Raw genomic sequence first — 19,139 nt, 5'->3', positions numbered from 1 at the left:
GCTCCAACTGAACCCTGGAGAGCTGCCCCCCACCCCCACCAAGATCCAGGCCCACGGCACCCAGAGAGCAAAGTGGGAGAGGCTCAGCAGCCTGTAGCTCCCATTGGGTGCAAGGGGGAGCCCCCCTGCCCCCATCACTGAGCACAAGGGGGAACCCAGCCTCCCAACGTGCGAGGGGAACGCTGGCCCCCCGGCCCCCATGAGCACGCTGGAGGCTGGCTGGAAGTGGCTTTGCCCATGGCACCGCACTGGCTCCATGGCAGAGCTGGGCCAGGAGTGCCAGTGATGCTGGCCCCTCACTGCAGGGCAGTGGGGCTGCCAAGCTGGGTGCCCGGGAAACGCAGCTAACAGCAAAGGCACCTGGGCAGCATGGGGAGGAGACGCCCCTGTGCTGGATCCCCGACTCTGCCCTGGCCTGGGAAGCTGCTGGGCTCCAGAGCCCACCCCACGCCGGCTGCACCCAAGTGGGATCCCCCGGGAGGACACGAGCCCAGGCGACCCCCCATCAGCAGCACCTGCACCAGGAAGGGCCTCAGTGGCTGGATGGTAACTGGCTACTGCCATGGCAGGGAGTGCAGTGTCCCACCCCCTGGAGGGAACAGCCAATGGAGACGGAGGAAGCAGGGTGATGTGGGGAAGCCCCGCCCCTCACCACACTCCAAAGAGGGCGCTAGGCCAGGACACGCAGCCGCCACAGGGGGCAGCAGTGAGGCAGGGTCCAGGGTGCCCCCCCCTCCCATCCTGGGCTTGGTTTCAGCAGCAATGAGTCTGGGGGACCCCCTGCGAGTCCAGGGACGGGACAAATGGCTGGGCTGGGCAGCAGCCCCCTCCGCTGACCCTGAGGCGGGGCTCCCCGTTGTTCCAGGGCTGGGGAAGCAGCAGCCGCCCAGAGGGTCAGAAAAGAGCCAGACACCAGATCCAGCAAAATCCTCCAGCGTGTTAGGGCGCCAGGCAGTGCGTCATACAGGGCAGGGGGGTGGGACACAGTAGAGATGGGGGCAGTGGTGGGATCCGAGCCCTATCGCAGCAGGGACCACTTGATCTGTTCTTTGGCCGACTGCAGCACCTGGAAAGCACAGACGGGGGGTGGCTCAGCTGGAGGAGTGGGTGGCCGATCTTCTCCCCTCCCCTCCAGTGACCTGCCAGCCCCACTGCGTGAGCCAATCCCCTTCGCCATGCTGACCACAGGCCTCAACAGCCCTGCAGGGGGCATGGGAAACCCCACAGCTCTCTGGGTAAGTGCAGGGGCTGATGCCAAGATCCAGGGCCCCACTTGGTTGCTGTCCCCCTCATCCCCGGAGGGAGCTGCGTGTGGGGCAAGTGCTGCCTGCTGATCAGGCTCATTCAGGAGCCCTGGGCCCTTTGGCTACAGGAGCCTTGTCTGGACGCCGCTCCGCAGGGGGAGGTGTGGCTGCGGGGGAAGGGTCCGTGGGCCGGAAGGACAAAGGTTTGCCAGGCTGGATCCAGCAGGAGAGACCGGCTGGAGAACAGCTGGGTCAGGGGATGCCCTCTACTGCCAACCCGGCCTGCAGTCGCAGGCACCAGCTGGCACCAGGTGAGCAGAATCTGCCCCTGCCATCCCATGGGGGAGCGGGAACTCCGTGAGTTTCGGTTACGGGCTGTTCCCATAGCTGGGCCAGGCCCTGCCTCCCAGTGGGGTGCAGGGAACCGGCTCCAGGGTTAAGATCTGTCGTCTGGCTCAGCCCAGCCTGAGCTGGGACAGGGCACAGGCCAGGCACTCTGTCCACCCGGGCATGTCTAGGGCTTTGGCCAATGAGCAGCTGGCCTGTCTGGACAGCAGAGCACCGGGGCAGCCCCCACCAGCAGGCTGCATGGCACAGTATCTAAGGCCTGGCTCAGAGCACCCAGCCCAGCAGGAGCTGGGTTACTGTGGGGCCCACAATATTTCTTAGGCCCTTACTCTAAGTTAGTGCCCCACTGGCTGTGGGCTCCCCACGGCAGAGGCTGTGGCTGCCGCTGGGTCTCATGCGGCATGGAGCACGCTGGGGATGGTTAACAATTGCTGCATGTTGCAATCCAACCCCATACTTCAGGGCATTAGCTGGGAAGCGGTCAGGAGGGCACCCCCCTGTGGACCACATTGCCACTAGGGGGCGCTGGAGTCTGCAGGGACATGACAGCCAGGCCCCTGAGGGGAGGATCCCAGCTGGTCTGCCCTGGGGGAGCCCATGGGCTGGAGATGGCGAGAAGTCGCAGAGCCCTGGAGCCGACTGGGGGACAGGCCTGCCTGAGCTGGGGGAGCGATGGGTAGGGACAGGGACGTACCTGAGAAACTGTCTGCTCTGTCAGGGGGACGTCTTCGCCCTGCAACAGACACGTCATGGAGCAGCACCTCCAGCCCCCCAGTGCCACAGGAGGTGCCGCCCTGAGCCACACCCCCCAGTGCTGCAGGGGGCTCGGCTTTCCCCCGCCTCACCCCCCACCCCAGCGCTGTAGGGGGCACGGTTCCCCCCTTCCTCCCAATGCAGGGGGCTGGGCAAGGCAGCCAGGCCCTTCCCCACTGCTCTCAGTGGCAGCTGCTGGGCCCTTCAGGGAGTCAGGCCCCAGCTCAGCCCCAGCCTGGTGAGCAGCCACCCCTGCCCCCGGGGGCTGGAAAGCAGGAGCTGGCCCGGGGGGGCTGCCCCGGAGGAAGGGCAGGGGCACAGCAGGGGGTAGATTGTGCCCTGAGGGTTTGTGCTGCCCCCCCCCCGTAGGGCAAAGCCATTGGGGGGGGCAGGCTCCTGCTCTAGCGCTCCTCTGGGTGCCCAGCAGGGGGCAGAAGGGGCAGCTGGCACGGTGACGGGCAAGTGGAGGAGGAGCAGGGCTCTAGGGGCTCTCAGAGCGGGGAGAGGGGGTGGCGCTCACTTACCCGCACGGCCACCCGATGCACCACCTGCTGGGGGTCGCTCTCCAGGATCACGCTGAGGGGGGAGCACACGCCCGTTAACCCTGTGCCGAGAGACGCCCCTGCCCGCGGGTCCCCCCGTGCCCAGGCTGCCGCCCCGATGGCCCAGCCCGGGGGAGCTTCTAGCCACCTGGGCTCCAATGCAATTCGGAGCAGCCCCTAGGGCTTGTGACAAACCCCCCCATCCCCAAAGGCCGGATGTGAGAATCTGGGTGACTCTGACCAGCCTGGGACAAAGCAGGGGCTGCCCAGGGAGCTGGGTGGCCAGAGGAGGGATTGGGGGAACCGAGCTGGGGGGGTGGGGGGGAGACATGCAGAGGGTCAGGGTGGCCAGGGGGGGAGGGGGGTATCTGGGCAGCCAGGCCCTTCGGAAGAATTTAAACCTCCCTCAATTCACAGAGAAATGTCACCTTCCCGGGCTGGGCATTTAAAGCGGGCACCTCACTGGGAACACGCTACAACTAGTGTGTACATGTACACCCCCCCCCCACACCCCCATGCAGACACACACGCACCAACCCGCTGGGCACACGTGACAACAGCCAGCTGGAATCCCCCCAGCACACCCACCCTCACATGCACGGCGGGGGGGGGGGGGCTACAGCTCTCCCCAGGGAGCACCCCCCAGCTGCCGGTGCTGATGCCCGCCCACCGCCAGCCCCAAGCTGGGCAGGATGCCCCAGCACTCAGGCCCTGGACACAAGAGCCTGGTAAAATGGGCCCAAGACAGGCTGGGTGGAGGGAGGAAGTTGCAGCCCTGGGGCCCATGGGAGGAGCGGGAGCCTCATTTCCTGGGGGGAGCAGGAGGGGGCGCCGGTGCTCACCCTCCGTCCACGATCTCATCCACTGCCAGGAAGAGCCCCTCCATGTTCTCCAGCAGGGCGCGCTTCTCCACGTTCTTCCTGCCGAGAGACCCGCGCCGTCAGGGGGAGCCTGGGGCCTTGGCACCAGACCCCCCAGGCCCTGGGCACCGGCCACAGGGCAGCTCAGGCTGCCATCGGCGGGGGCGAGGGGCTGCCTGGCTCAGACACGTCCAGTATGGGGTGGGGGGAGGAGGCTCGGGACTGACCCGCTGGGGTCTGACCAGGCGATACAGACTAGGGACTGGATGGGCGATGGCTCCAGGTGGGCTGAGCCCCAGTGGGCTGGAGGGAGAGGGGGGCTGACAGGGTCCCAGACGTGCTCCCATCCCAGGCACATGGTTCCTCAGCCCCACTGGAGTCCAGGGATGCGATTTCCGCCAGCAGAGGATGTGGCTCTCTAGGCCCCTCCCCCGCTCTGCTCCAAACCCGGGGAGGAAAGGCGACCCCCAGGCTTCGTGCCGGGTTTGGAGAGCGAACCCGGGACACAGTCGAGTTGACGCCGCCCGCAGCGAGACCCGACTGAAGCGCTGACCCAGCTGGGAGGGCAGCGTTTGGCCAACAGTGCCTGGCGCTCTGGGCTCTGCCCTAGATCAGCCAACCCCCTCGCCGCCTGGTGACTGCACCTGCCCCCCATCTCCAGGCTCGGGCGACGGGAATCCTGATCTCATCTGTCCCGTTCTCGGTGTGGCCGACGATCCCACCAGGGACCGGGGCACCGAGGGGCGGAGCCAGGGACCAAGGCACCGAGGGGCGGAGCCAGGGACCGGGGCACCCAGGGGCGGAGCCAGGGACCGGGGCACCCAGGGGCGGAGCTGGGGCCCTGCTGGTTCATCCCCCTGCTAGGCCGACTGGGCTCCCTTGGCCGCCAGCTCACCCAGCCCCGCACGGCTCCACTTCCCCGGAAAGATCCCCCTCACGGAGCAGTCGCACGGAGCTGTGCTGGCTCAGAGGGGCACAGTGGGGAATGGGCCTCGATCCTGGGGTGCTGAGCAGCCGTCAGCAGGATCGCGCCCCGCCGGCCGCCGGCAGCTGGTCTGAGGGAAGGGGCCCTCTCTCCCGAGCCCCACGGGAGACATCGCCCCCAGCCCGCTCCTCAAATCAGAGCCCCCCACTGCTGTCACTGGAGCCGCACTGAGTCACACCTGGCCCGAGGGACTGGGGACTCAGCGCTGACCCCCACTCAGCATGCTGAGCCCCTGACTTCCCAGGCCAGAGCCTCAGAGGGTCCTAGACTGCCCAGACTGACCCTACCCCCCCCGTCCCCCACCGCTGGGAGAACTCGAGCAGAGGGAGAGGCCTCCCCACGCCCCGCCCCGCCCCCCACGGGCCTTACCTCAGCATCTGGCTGAGCGAGTCGAAGAGGCAGTTCAGCACAGCCATGAGCATCAGCTGGAAGAGGAGACGACGCAGGTCAGGGAGACCTGCTCCAAGTGCCTCCAGCTGGCACAACGCGGCACCCTGCGGGTCAAGCCCGCTGCTGACAGCCAAGCAGGTCCCCGGGCATAGGGCACCGGGGAGGGGCCATCGGCTTGCGGGGGCTGCCCCTGGCGGGAGAGACGGGCAGGCGAGGGGGCAGAGCATCATCACTGCTCTGATGTGGGGCAGGGGCAGCCTTTAGGGGCCCAATGCCCACAGCCCCCACTAGGAACAACAGGGGGTGGAGGATGGTGGGGGATTCCCCACGGCTGCCAATGGGGGTGTCTCCATCACTCTCCATGGAGCCGCTGGGCAGATCCGGCGCTCAGTGGGGCTCTGACTCCAGGGCATGCTGCCCCGCCCCACCCCCCTCGCAGCGTGCCCGGGGTCAGCTCCCTGGGTGGGGATGTGACAAGAACGCTCTGGCACAGCCAGATCACCCACACCCGAGGGCACGGGGCCGGCAGCCGCGCACCAGCTGGGAAAGCAATGGGGGGGGCGATGCCCCGCCCCGCAGCAAGGGCCAGGTTTCTCTAGGCGAGCGCCCGCCCCCAGTTCTGTACCCACAATCCCCTGCGGGCCCAGAGCATCCTGTCCCCCAGCCCCCGCGCTGGCTGGGTGCCCCGACATGAGGCTCTAACTCCTCCCCCGATCCCCCGGGCAGGAACGAACCTCGTTCTCGTACGAGCTGCCGATGACGTAGAAGTACAGGTCGATGCTGCTCTTGTAGACCACGGTCAGCCCCTCCAGGAGGGCGATCTCGCCTGGGGGGGGGAAAGGCCCGGCTCGTGGGAAGAGGGGCTTTGCTAGGGTGGGCTCGCCAGTGCCCCCTGCTGGGGAGGCAGGGAGGGGCAGCCAGCGTTCATGGGACGGACCCTCCCCCCCATGGCGCCCCTGGGGCCCAGAGCGCGGCGTCTGCCCCTCCCCCCCCATGGCGCCCCTGGGGCCCAGAGCGCGGCGTCTGCCCCTCCCCCCCCATGGCGCCCCTGGGGCCCAGAGCGCGGCGTCTGCCCCTCCCCCCATGGCGCCCCTGGGACCCAGAGCTCCCGCCCGCCCACCCCACTGCAGCGAGTGGAGCTGCAGGGCCATGAATTGGGCCAGCAGGGAGATCGCAGACAGTGTTGGTGGGCAGAGTCCCAGGTGGGCAGCGTCCTTCCCCCCCCGCCCCAGGCCAGGGCACGTACTGTCCGTCCGGTGGGTCTTGTTGAAGATGTTCTTCTCGAAGGCCTTCTGCTCCTTGACGGTGGGGTACGTGTCGTCATAGTACTGCAGGGAGAGGCACGGGCATCACTCCTGGCCCCGTGCAACGCCAGCCGGGCCCGGAGACCAGCTCAGTCCAGACGGGCCCAGCCTGCAGCCAGGCACCGGGAAGGGGACACCCAGCCCTCCCGCCACACCTCGGGGCTGGATCCTGGGCACCCAGCCAGAGAGCACCGGGCAAGCGCAGGACCCGGAGGGGGAGAAGCAGGGCTTGTTTTCATGCACACGTCCTTGAAACTGTAGGATCAGGGGTGGGTACAGGTCAGGATTGAGGGGCATTGGAAGAGCTGGGGGGAGCCCAGGGCTGGGATAGCAGGGGGCTGCGGGTCGGGATTGAGGGGCGCTGGCAGAGCTGGGGGGAGCCCAGGGCTGGGGTAGCAGGAGCTGTAGGTCGGGATTGAGGGGCACTGGGGGGGTGGGAGGAGTTAGCTTTGCCCTGTGTCTGGTTCCAGAGTTGCTCCCCTCGATCCCTATGTTCCCAATCCTGGAGTTGACTCACAAACGAGAATCCAGGCCCCTGCCTGCCCTAGGGTAGGTCACAGGACCCACAGCGCAGCATCTGACCCCCCCACACCAATGGTGTCCCTGCTATCCAGAGTGCGGCATCTGACACACCCCCCCGTGGTGCCCCGGGACCCAAAGCGCAGCCCCTGATGCCATCCCTGCCTATTCCACAGTGCCCCCGGGACCCGGAGCGCCTCCCATGCCGCCTGCAGGCACTCACCTTGGCAAAGAGGCGGTCGCCATCGTTATCCAGGATGAGGACGGCTTTCACCGTGTACAGGGACGGCTCCTGCAGAGACACAGGCCCAGTCACTGCCCAGAGCCTGCCACGGCCCCGAGCCGCTCCAGCCCACCCTCTCCACCTGCAGGGAGCTCAGCCAGCCGGGGCAGCACGTGGGGCAGCCGCGGCCCAGAACCGTCTGCGCTGGGAGGGCACAGGGGTGTGTGTGTATGTGCCGTGGCACCAGGATTAGGCCCACACCTGCTCCCTGTGTGGGCTGGGGTGGGGGAGCCGACTCGAGGGACCACCGTGGGGCATGGATCTCGGCACAGCTCGTGGGGCCAGCTCCGATCCCACCCCAGGTCAGCAGGGCTGGAAAATCAGCCCCACCGCGACGGCTGTTCTAAGCTGGTGCCCAGCAGACGTGTGCATCACCCCCAGCTGGGCTCTCGACACAGGGCTGGACTTACCTCCCCCCGCCGGCGCCGGCTGAGGGCCCTGCTGGGGGGAGGACGCCCCCACCCGGCACCTCTCACCCCTACCCAGGGGGCTGCAGACCAGAGGGCCAGCCCCAGCTGGCGTCAGGGGTGCTCTGTAACCTGTCCAGCCCTGTCACTGTCGCTCTGGGCCCAGCCACCCCTGCCTCCCACACCCTCTCTGCGCCCAGCACACGCGCCCGCTCGCCCCATGGTGGGCACGGACAGGGCACCAAAGGGCCCCGCTGAGAGGCATCAGTGAGTATGGAATCGGGGGGGGGGGGGGGGGAGCCTGGCCCCCACCCCACAGAACCCACGGCATGACCTTGGCTAACGGCAGGGTGTCTCCAGAGCGGGAGAAGGGGACGTTCTGGGGTGAAAGCCAGCGCCCATCCATCCCCATCCTGGGCCTGACCCCTCTTGGCTACCCCTGCCCTGGGGTGCTGGCACCCCCCCTCCCCGCCAGGGCGTGACCCCTTCACGTGCGGGTGCAGCCCCCCATTGCTCCAGGTGCCAGCGAGGCCTCCCCAGGGCCCAGCCGGGGCTGCAGACAGGCCCAATGCCCCATGCCCGGTAACACACAGGCCTGCAGGGCCAAGCACCCCCCAGTAGGGGGAGCTCCACGCCTGCAGCAGCCACAGCCACGGGCGCCAAGGACGCCCAGCTGGCCCTTTGGTGGGGGTATAAATAACCGGCTGCTATCGGGCAAGCCGGCTTCCTGCCCCCTGACCCTGCACGGGGCAGCTCTAGCAACCGCGTTTATCACTCCTCACCCCGGCCAGCCGCTTCCCCCGGCCCCGCAGCACGGAGCAGAGGCAATGGCAGCTCTGACAGCTTCAAAGACAAGGAAAGGAGTGGGGGCTAGTGGTTAGAGCAGAGGTCTCCTGGGTTGTATCCCCTAGCTCCAGGAGGAGTGGTGTCTAGGGGTTAGAGCAAGGGATTGGGGGTCAGGATGCCTGGGTTCTATTCCCGGTTTGCCCACTTTGCTGCTCAGTGTCAGACGCTGCAGACTGCAGGTGCTGTTTGCACTGGGAACAGGGTAAGTGGGGGGCCGGTATCCCCCCTGCGCAAGGAATGGGGACAGACGAGGGTCCCCAGAACTAAGAGGCCATGAATGCGGAAGGCACAAGGGAGGCAGCAGCTGCCAGCACAGGGCTGAGGGGGACAATGGGGGCTCTGGGCTCCTTGCGGGCCAGCTGGCAGTGTGGGGCTGGGGCAATGGGGGCTTGGGGGCCGCTGCCGGTCACCCAGACTGACGAGAGCCCCTCGTCGCCACCAGGATCCACCTCGCTCCCAGCCACTGGCCGAGCAGCAGCGACGCCAGCCCCAGGCCCAGCGCCCCCAGCAGGGCTCATTGTGACCCCCCCAGGGACTCCCCCTGCTCAGGTCCCTCGGCCCCAGGCTCTAAGGACTGATAGGTGCGACCCATTCCCAGGCCCATCCCCACAGGGCCCCCCCATGGGGGAGCTGCCCCTCTGACTAAGAGGGCAGAGTGGGCCAATCCCCAGCCCCTCTGCCCAGCCAGCACCCCCCCGGGCGCTCGGCCCTTCATGGGCTCTCTGCCGACACTCAGCCCAGCCCCAGCTCACTCCCCATGCGGCTGCCAGGAGGGGGCGACTGGTGCCCACCCCGGCTATGGAGATGGCACAGCCCTGCCCATGGAGGTGGCACAGCCTTGCCCCATGGCTCCTCCCAGCCCGCAGGTCACCGGGCCACAGTCCAATCCGTGCCAGGACCCCCAGCACCAGGCCCCTTGTTCCGGCTCCCATCTACCCGAGTGAGGCACGGCCCTGCGCTGGTGACCCACAGTGGCTCCTCCCTTTGCCCCGTGCAGACCCGGCTCACAGCAAGTCTCCATAAACCCAGGCTGGCACCATCACCGTGGCGTCCGGCCTGCTGAGCCCTGAGTGCTGACGGGATCCTGCCCATGCAGCACGGCAGCCCTGGCACCCGGCCGAGCGGGGGGATCAGTCACTCAGACACGCCGGAGGAGGAACACCCCAAGCATCGTCGCCCCTGGTCTCCGGGCCCCGCCCGGAGCTGGGCACGTGCACAGCTGGATTCCCACTGGATTTACACTGGCGCAGCACCGTGCGAGGGGGGCACTGGCTCCCCCCGTGGGGGGCGCGAGATGGGGCAGTTTAGCTCCTGGAATGGGGTTTGTTTGTCTGCAGAGGCTCAGGAAGGGGAGCAGCATTAGCAGGGCTGTTAGGGGCTCGGGCTGGCAGCGCTGTGGGAAGGATCAGGGGCCGCGTTCCCATGGGGTCACGAGCCGCTAACGGGTGGCTGGGTTGGGATTCCGAAGTCGCCCAGCGCCCTGGGGCAGGATCTAACCCGGGGTGGCCAACCTGAGCCTGAGAAGGACCCACAATTTACCAACGTACATTGCCAAAGAGCCACAGTAATACGTCAGGAGCCCCGATCAGTCCCCCACCCCTGCTCCCAGCACCTCCAACCCACCACGATCAGTACCCCACCCCCGCCAGATCAGCTGTTTCCTGGCGTGCAGGAGGTTGGGGGGGGGAGGAGCGAGGGCACGGCAGGCTCAGGGGAGGGGTGGGAAGGGGTGGAGTGGGGGCAGGGCCTGGGGCAGAGCCAGGGGTGGAGCAGTGAGCCCCCCACCCCCGGCACATTGGAAAGTTGGCGCCTGTAGCTCCAGCCCCGGAGTCGGTGCCTATCCAAGGAGCCGCATATTAACCTCTGGGGTGGCTCCGGAGCCCCAGGTTGGCCACCCCAATCTAAGGACTTCAGCCCACCAGGGGCCCGGCAGCGCCCCGTGGCTCGGGCGACCCTCAGCCCTTTTACCGGAGTGAAAGGAAGGGGGTTTGCCCAGACCAAGGCAGATCGCTCCCTGCACCCACCGCCGGGCCCCGAGAGGCTCCTGAGCTGACGGCGGCGAAGGGGCTGGGAGCCGGGGGAGCCTGCTGTTGGGGTATCAGGTGGTCTAAGCAGCCTGCGGCACAGCCCCACGCAGGCCAAGACCCACAGCTCAGGGCTGCAGAGCACGTAAAAGGGGTGGGGGCACTTGGGTGGCGCAGCAGAGACCTGGGGGACCCCAAGGGAGACAGACGCTAAAAAGCTCTCGAGACAAAGTTCTGTGATGCACTGACCTCCACGTAGCCACAGTCGGAGTGTATAACAGAACTTCACCTCAAACGCTGCGGGCTCTGCATCCGGCACCCCACCCCGTCCCGGGCACAGCCCCCCGTTACTGCCTGGGGCCTGGCAGCGGCGCAGAAATCCACCCGCCCGCAGATCTGGGGAGTGCAGGCCGGTTCCCAGACAGGCCCGGCTGCCTCTCCTGCAGCCGAGACCCCGCCAAGGAGAACCAGCCTGGCGGGAGGCTGCCAGAACCAACCCCGCACTGGAGCCCGTGCGGTGCCAATCGCCCATGACGCCCTCTGCCCAGCACATTCCAGGACTGGGCCCTTGACAGTTCTGATGCATGGACTGGCTTCCACTGGGCCCAGCATGGGACTGCCCCACTTCTGAAACCCCAGGGCCCCGCTGGCTGCCTGGCACCAGCCCGAGGGACCCCTCCCCATAGCCGCTCATCCTTGGGGAGAGGGGGAGAGAACAGGAACTGCCAGGTGGCCAAGTTCCCCCGCTGACTCCACAGCCCTAGGGGGCCTGGCTTCACAGGACATGACTTCCCCCAGAAGCCAAGCATGGCCCAGCCTGCGGGGAATAGGCCCGATCCTGCAGACTCCAGAAGGGCCTGTCATAAACCTGGGCTGATCACCACCCCCAGCCCAGGAGACCAAGACACGGGGGTGAACCTGCCAGGAGCAACCAGGCTATTTGGGAGCATCTCCACTCGTTGGACACCCTAAGGGGTCTGATCGGTGGGTGCGCAACCTAAGGGCCCGACTGTCAGAGGTGCCAAGCACCCGCTGCCCCCATGGGCGTCACTGCAAGCAGCCAGTGGGTCTGAGAATCAGGCCAAAAACTCTTTAGGGCTTGTCAACATGAGGAGTTAATTTAGATTAATTCCATGTGTGGACGCTCTTACTCCTGTATAAGTATCTTATTCTGAATTAGCTTAATCCACTTCCAAAGTGGATTAAGGGTTAAACTAATATTAGCCTACTAACTGACACACGGAGTTAATCTGGAATAGACCATCAGCTTTACATTCACACCCCACTTTATTCTGGATTAACTCTCCAACAAACCCCAGCCCTTAACTGCATCCCACGCTGGTGCGACTGTCCCGAGATTCCCCACCAACGTGGGGGCTCAGCTGTGTTCTTCTGGGGGTAGCTGGATGGAGAGCCCTGGAGAGCTACATTCCCCTCAGCGCACTGCCCCACATACCCCGCACCCTGACCAGGACCAACCCTCTCTGGAGACGACAACGGAGCCCAGTCTCCTTGACCAACTGAGAGGGCAGGTGCACATGAGCCAAGGAACCAGCTTGAAAAACCACAAGCCTCTTTTGCACCCAGCTGGTAATTTACAGTAGCTGCTGCCCTGCGCTGGATTCGAACCAGCAGCCTAGAGCTGCGTCCTCCCAGCCCAGCCCCTGCTCCCTCCGTCCCCCCTTGGCAAAGAGACTGCAAGAGGCGCCCTGGAGGATTTACGCCTCTCTAGAGCCATGCGGCACCGCAGAGCAAAGCAAATAAATACACGTTTTACATCTAGAATGAGTGGGCAGAGAGCCTGGAGCCCGAGAAGCTGCCTCAATTTCTCTCTGGAGGTTTTTCGTTTGAGCCTCAAGCAATCAACCATTCAAACGAGCCGGTAAGAGTCACGGCACAGTTTATTCTGATCAATTAATTCGGAAGTTTCAATAAATTAGACTTCGATCAATTCAAGTAGGTGCTCAACGGCCCATCGGCAGCCTTTTCCGGCTGCCAGGACCCTAACTAGGGGATGATGCCAGAAGCCAAGAAATACAGGTGGGGCTTTAGTATTGCGATTGGCAAACCTGGCTGCAGACAAAGGAGAGGGGCAGGGAGCTGCTGGCAGCAATACAGAAGGGCATTTTAGACCGGGTATTGTCAGGGACCAGTGGATCTCCAAGCGCTTTACAAAGGAGATTAGCATCGTTATTATTTTACAGATGGAGAAACTGAGGCACGGGGCAGGGAAGTCACTTGCCCAAGGTAACCCAGCATCAGGCCAGTGGCAGAGCTGCGAATGGAACCCAGGAGTCCGGGCACTCAGCTCAGTGCTCTATCCACCCACAGGGAATGAGGGACGCATGCCGCGAGCAGCCAGGCTTTCTGGGTCACCCAGCTGGATACTCAGCTTGGAAGAAACCGTTCACACAAAACGACTTCACCCTTTCAGAAACAATTCCCTCCGGACGGCTGGGCTCTGGTGCACAATATATTAAAAGCCTAAAGCCCACGATTTTTCTGCACCGAGATAAGACAGGTGCACGTCCCTGGCTGTCAGAACAGCTGCTGGCCAAGACAGACAAAGCCACCAGAGGTTTTTACTCCCCTAGATTCATTCCCCCCTGGGCCATCATTCCCCAGCACAGGGCAAATGAGAGAGTCCAGGCCTGTCACCCCCCAGACCAGAGCTGCCCCGAAGGGCCTAGCGCCATCTGAACAGGCTCTGACCCAGATCAGGATTCCTCTGGCCCCAGCACCGCAGGATCGGAGTGTTCTGGCTCCGGCTCCTTCCTAGGGAGGCTGGGAAGGGGTATCTCCATTGCACACACGGGAACCTAAGGCAGGGGGCAGAATAAGTGATTGGTCTCCAGAGTCCAAGTCCAGAGCCCCAGCCTGCCCTTCCTGCACTTCAGAGCCAGCTGTAACATCGGCCTGGCCTCCCCCAGGACGGAGGGAGGACAATGCTTTGGAATGGTCGGGCGCAGCGTAAAGGGGGGGCAGAGGGGTAGCCCCACCACCCAGCTGTGGGGACTGGGGGAGGGTGACTGGAGCAGTGAGTGCACGGGCTGTCCTGGGCTTCCATGCCAGGCCCGGGTGAGCTAGAGCAGCCCGTGGGCTGCTCTCCTTTGTGCAGGGGACGATGTGGGAGCCGACCTGGATGAGGGAGACACAACGGCGACTTCAGGCTGCTGTTCCCCTCCCCATCCTGGGGTCCGACTCTGGAAACATGCAGCAGAGACTCCGGCCTGGGGCCACACACAGAAGTGCCTTGGCTGGTTGGCGAGTGCCATGAGAACTAGCTGGAGCTGACCAGGCTCTCAGAGGGACAGGAACCAGCCCAGCCCAAACCAGCTGGGTGCCACCAGTTCAACCAACCCTCTCCCTTCCGGCCCTTCTGAAACCTCCCAGAATCCAGGGTGCCCAGAGGGCACCGCAGCCGGACGGGCCCTAGCGTGCCGGGTGCAAGCCCACCCCCGGTCTCAGAGCCAGGCAGCCTGGGTTTAACCCGCTTCTGGTGTCCAGGGCAGCCAGGGAGACCAACTCCGCTAGCGCCGCCGCACAGGCACCAGGGAAATCAGGGGGGCCAAGGAGCCAACATGGCAGCCAAGGCTTGGAGAGAACATCGGGGGCAGGCCGCTGGCTCAAGGGGCCCTCTGCTCTGTGTGCCCCACTGGCCGTGCCCGACTCCCTCCCAGCTCATTCCCACAGTCAGAACCGATCAGTCCCATTCGCCCTGAGACAGGGCTACACCCGCGCTGGGAACCCCCCGGGCAAGGGCTGCCCCTGCTCTCCAGGACAGACACCGAAATCACACCCTCCTGATCACACCCTCCAGCCCTATGCCTGCCACCGGAGCCACGGGGCAGCCCCCCACCCCACCTGTGCGGAGTCAAAGGAGCTTCTGGGTGCAAGGGACCCCCCCCCGCCCGCCAAGAACTGCAAAGCGTTTTGCTCTGACCCCTCCCTCCAACACCCCACGTCTCCCGGGGCCAATGCAGGAACGTTCCCTGCAGTCAAGGCCCTGAGTCCTGGGGCCTGTAGCAAAGAGTCCAGATTTCTGAGGAGGCAAAGGGGACGTGACACTGCAGCTCCAGGGGCTTTCAGGAAGGGGAGTGGGGAAGGGGGGGAGTTTATTAAATCAGAAACGAAGCCGACCACCCCATTCAGCACAGCGACCCCTGGTTTATTTATGACACTGGGATCATTTCTCACGGCCCCACACTACTGCATTTTCAGGACGCTGTGGGGTTTTGCTCCAACCACACAGAAGAATGTCACAGACGTCATCGGTGCCAGAAGTTTGGATGGGAGAGGAAGGAATTTTGCCTCCGAATTTTCCACCATTTAAACTGTCGTTGTTAGGTTTCAGAGTTAACACGGTGCACCAAACAGGAGCTGGTTTGCCCCTGTCTGAGCTGGCATCCTAGGGCCTTGGCAGACTCAGGCCTAAGTTATTCAGTTTTTCCACGTTCTCCCCTAAAGGCAAGGTTTTGAGAGACTTGTCTCAGAGCAAGCTGTGATGGTGCAGCTGGTTTTTGAGAGGCCCTCCCCCCGCCCGGCTGTCCGGTGTTACAGAGTAGCACCCTGGGCCCCACATGACAGTCACAGCTGCTCTCTCAGGACCCAGCCCCCAGGGTTAATGGCCTGTCCAGATCATACAGATCCTCCCCCACAAAAGCTGGAATCCCTCCCCCAGTCCAGACAGAAGAGGAACTCCCACCCAGAGCAGGAGGTAATCAACCCCCCCACAGCAAGTGTTACCCAGCATATGCTCCTGCTACCCACACAGCAACGGGTGACACAGGGCAGCCCTCTCCCCTCACCTGCCAGGAGCACCAGGCCTGGGGCAACCTCTCCCCTGCCAGAGCCTCACACAGCCTAACCCCAGGCTGAAAGGGACTTGCCACCATGTGCATGGCAAGGGGGTACCCAATGGTGGTGCCCATTCTCCCCCTACCATTCCCAGTGGTGGTGCCCATTCCTCCTCTCCCCCAAATAACAGTGCCCACTCCTAGATTCCAAGCCCAGAAGGGACCACTGTGACCATCTCATCTGACCTCCTGTACAACACAGGCCATAGAACTTCCTCAAATAATTCCTAGAGCAGGTCTTCTAGAAAAACATCCAAGCTTGACTTTAAAATGATCAGCGATGAAGAATCCACCGTGACCCTTGGCAAGTTTTGCCAATGCTTAATTCCCCACACTGGTAAATATTTATGCCCGATTTCCAGTCTGAATTTGTCTAGCTTCCACTTCCAGCCACTGGATGTTCTACTCTTCCCTGCTAGGCTGAAAACCCCATTATCAATTATTTGGTCCCTATGTAGATATTTATAGACTACAATCAACTCAGCACGTAACCTCCTCTTTCTTAAGCTAAACAGATTGAGCTCCTTGAGTCTACCTCTACAAGGCAGGTTTTCTAATCCTTTAACCATTCTCATAACTCTTCGCCGAGCTCTCTGTCAATTTATCCTTCTTGATCAGCGGGCACAGAACTGGACACAGGATTCCAGCCGTGGCCACACCAAGGCCAAATACAGAGTTAAAATAACCTCTCTGCCCTGACTCAAGATTCCCCAGTTTATGTATCCCAGGGTTGCATTAGCCACAGGGGCCACAGCGTTGCACTTGGAGCTCACATAAGCTAACTATCCACCATCACCCTCAAATCTTTTTCAGTCTCTGCTTCCCAGGAAAGTCCCCCATCCCGTAAGTAGGGCTGACGGTTTTTGTTCCCAAGTGTTACCTTTACAGTTAGCGGTACTAAAATGCAGACTCTTTGCATGCACCCAGTTTACCAAGTCATCCAGATCACTTTGTATTAATGCCAAATTATTACAATTTACCACAATAATTAGCATTATTTACCACTTCTCCCGTCTTTGCGTCATCTGCAAACTTTGTAAGTGATGATTTTATGTTTTCTTTCAGGATACTGATAAAGATGTTAAATAGCACAGGGCCAAGAACCAACACAGGACAACCCCACTGGAAACACACCCACTTGATGACAAGTCCTTATTTACCGTTACATTTTGCGACCTATCAGTTAGCCAGTTTTTAATCCATTTGGCATCTGCCATGTTGATTTTATATCATTCTAGTTTTTTAATCAAAATGTCATGCGGTACCAAGTCAAATGTCTTACACAAGTCTAAATACATTGCACTGGCACTATTACCTTTCTCCCCCATCCCTCCCAATGGTGGGGCCCATCCTCCTCTGCTTCTCCCAATGGCAGAGCCTATTCCTCCCCTCCCAAACTGCAGCACCCAACCCCCATCCAACCCACTGGTGGCGCCCATCTTCCCCCTTGCCAGTACCCAACACCCATCTCTCCCCCAACCATGGAGCCCATCCTCCCCATTGGCAGTGCCCAATCCTCCATCCTCCCCAACAGCAGCCCCCAACCCCCATCCCCCTCACCAGCAGTGCCCATCCCCCATCCCCTCCTCACCGGCAGTGCCCATCCCCCATCCCCCCCTCACCAGCAGTGCCCATCCCCCATCCCCCCCTCACCAGCAGTGCCCATCCCCCATCCCCTCCTCACTGGCAGTGCCCATCCCCCACCCCCCTCACTGGCAGTGCCCATCCCCCCTCACTGGCAGTGCCCAATCCCCCCTCCTCCCCAACAGCAGCACCCAACTCCCATTCTCCCAACAATGGAGTTCATCCCCCATCCCCCTGACTGGCAGTGCCCATCCCCTTCACTGGCAGTGCCCCTCCCCCTCACTGGCAGTGCCCCTCCCCCATCCCCTTCACTGGCAGTGCCCCTCCCCCTCACTGGCAGTGCCCATCCCCCATCCCCTTCACCGGCAGTGCCCATCCCCTTCCCTGGCAGTGCCCATCCCCCATCCCCCACACCGGCAGTGCCCATCCCCTTCCCTGGCAGTGCCCATCCCCCACACCGGCAGTGCCCATCCCCCTCGCTGGCAGTGCCCATCCCCCAACAGCCGTGCCCAACCCAACACTGGCGGTGCCCACCCCCCTTGTCCGACCCCCCTTCTCCCCCTCAGGGTTCAGTCTCTCCCCCAGGGCTCCCCCGGCCCCCCCGCCCGGAGCCCGCTCCTACCAGGATCAGCGCCTCCATCTTGCCCTCAACGATGCTGCCGACGTGGAGCAGGAGCGGCAGGGGCCGCGCGCCATTGGTTGGTCGCCTGCCAATCGCAGCTCCAGACCCCGCCCCCTCCCCAGTCTGACCGTTCATTGGCTAACCCGTCTATCACATCCCAGCCAACCAGAAATTCATTCCAATAACTGGGCGTGTCCCGAAGAGCCCCGCCCCTCAACCTTCGTAGTTAGTGGTCGGTGATTCGAAGGCGCCCTTCTCGGTCTCTCGCTGAGGCCCCGCCTCCCGGCGGGGGTCAGCATGGGAGGGCAGGATAGTTCCCATGACGACCAGGGAAGCGGTGACGTAATGCTTCTCTCCAGCCGTGTGCTGTGGTTGGCAGGATCACATGTCACATGACCGGAAGGAGTCGTCATCCGCTGTGTGTGGGCCCCGCCGCCATGGGGTCATGACCTAACCCGGGCACTCTGGCCTCTCTGGGGTCATGACCTTTAGGGCAGGGGGCGGGGCCATGCTGGCTCCCATGGGGCTTCCTTGGTGGGCGGGGCCTGCAAACCCCACCCCCCTAGCCATGCGGACTAGCAGTTCCTGGGTGCAGGGTGACCAGATCTCCCGATTTTAGGGTCTTTTTCTTAGAGAGGCTCCTATTACCCATCACCCCCTGTCCCGATTATTCACACTTCCTGCCTGGTCACCCTACCTGGATGGGACATGCCCTCAGTCGGCCCCCTGCTGCAACCGCCACGCCTCACGTCCCCGCCCCGTGCCTCAGTTTCCCCATTTGCCCAATGGGGTGATGGGCCTGACCCCCGGTAAGACGTATTGTGATCTGATGAGCAGGGCAGTGGGAGAGCGAGAGGGGAGCTGAGTAACGCCACTTCCTCCTACGCCCTCGCTTCACTCCCTTACACGGCCTTAAATCTAGGGGGACCATATTTCCCAGAGGGAAAATGGGACACCGTGCAAGGCTGGCCCAAGCCCCCCTGCCTGCCCCCTGCATGAGGCTGGGGTCAAAGCTCACCCGAGCCTGGCCTCCCCGCTCACTCAAGCCCTGCCTCCCACCCCCTGCATGTTCCTCCACGTCGAACCCCACTTTTTTTGACAAAAGTGGGTATTTATCCCATTTGCTCTTGCCAACTCAACAAATCGCCAAGAGAAAATGGGACAAATGCCCACTTTTTCCAAAATAGTTGGGACGGCCGGGACAGGGCTTGAAAAACGGACTGTACCGGCCAAAACGGGACCTATGAGCTACTTAAATCTGAAGGCGAGTGTGTGTAAAACCCTGACTATGTGCTAACCCCAGCCCTAGGACCTCCTGCAGTTTGGCCCAAGAGGGGGAGTGTCAGGGCCTGCAGCTGTGATGCAGCAGCATCAAATGCTGCCCGGGGAGAGAGACACCCAATGAGAGGCAGCTCCGAGGTTGAGGGGCTCAGCCTCTGCCAGGGAGGAGGCAGTTGGAAGGTGGTTAGAAAAGGAGGTAAAAAGACATGGCCCTGGGTAAAAAGAGCTGTGCTAGAGGAAGCTGGACTTTGAAGGGTCGTGCGAGGGGCAAAGAGCATATGACGGGTGAAG

At 63.2% G+C, this 19,139-nt stretch overlaps 1 protein-coding gene across 1 annotated transcript; it reads right to left on the bottom strand.

Annotated features, from left to right (window-relative positions):
* Positions 1-917: 917 nt before the first annotated feature.
* On the bottom strand, positions 918-17,717 carry COPZ1 (COPI coat complex subunit zeta 1). The gene is made up of 9 exons (XM_044995767.1): positions 17,568-17,717; positions 7,169-7,237; positions 6,369-6,450; positions 5,857-5,948; positions 5,102-5,157; positions 3,730-3,807; positions 2,870-2,921; positions 2,287-2,325; positions 918-1,066 (listed from the first exon to the last, which is right to left on the bottom strand). The coding sequence occupies exons 1-9, from the start codon at positions 17,700-17,702 to the stop codon at positions 1,019-1,021; spliced, it is 651 nt and encodes a 216-aa protein (XP_044851702.1). The 5' UTR covers positions 17,703-17,717; the 3' UTR covers positions 918-1,018.
* Positions 17,718-19,139: the final 1,422 nt, after the last annotated feature.

The sequence above is a fragment of the Mauremys mutica genome, chromosome 20 (assembly GCF_020497125.1).
Source record: "Mauremys mutica isolate MM-2020 ecotype Southern chromosome 20, ASM2049712v1, whole genome shotgun sequence".
Classification (NCBI taxonomy): Eukaryota; Metazoa; Chordata; order Testudines; family Geoemydidae; genus Mauremys; species Mauremys mutica.
The sequence above is the reverse complement of the archived record's forward strand: the minus strand, read 5'-3'. Positions and strand labels throughout refer to the sequence as shown.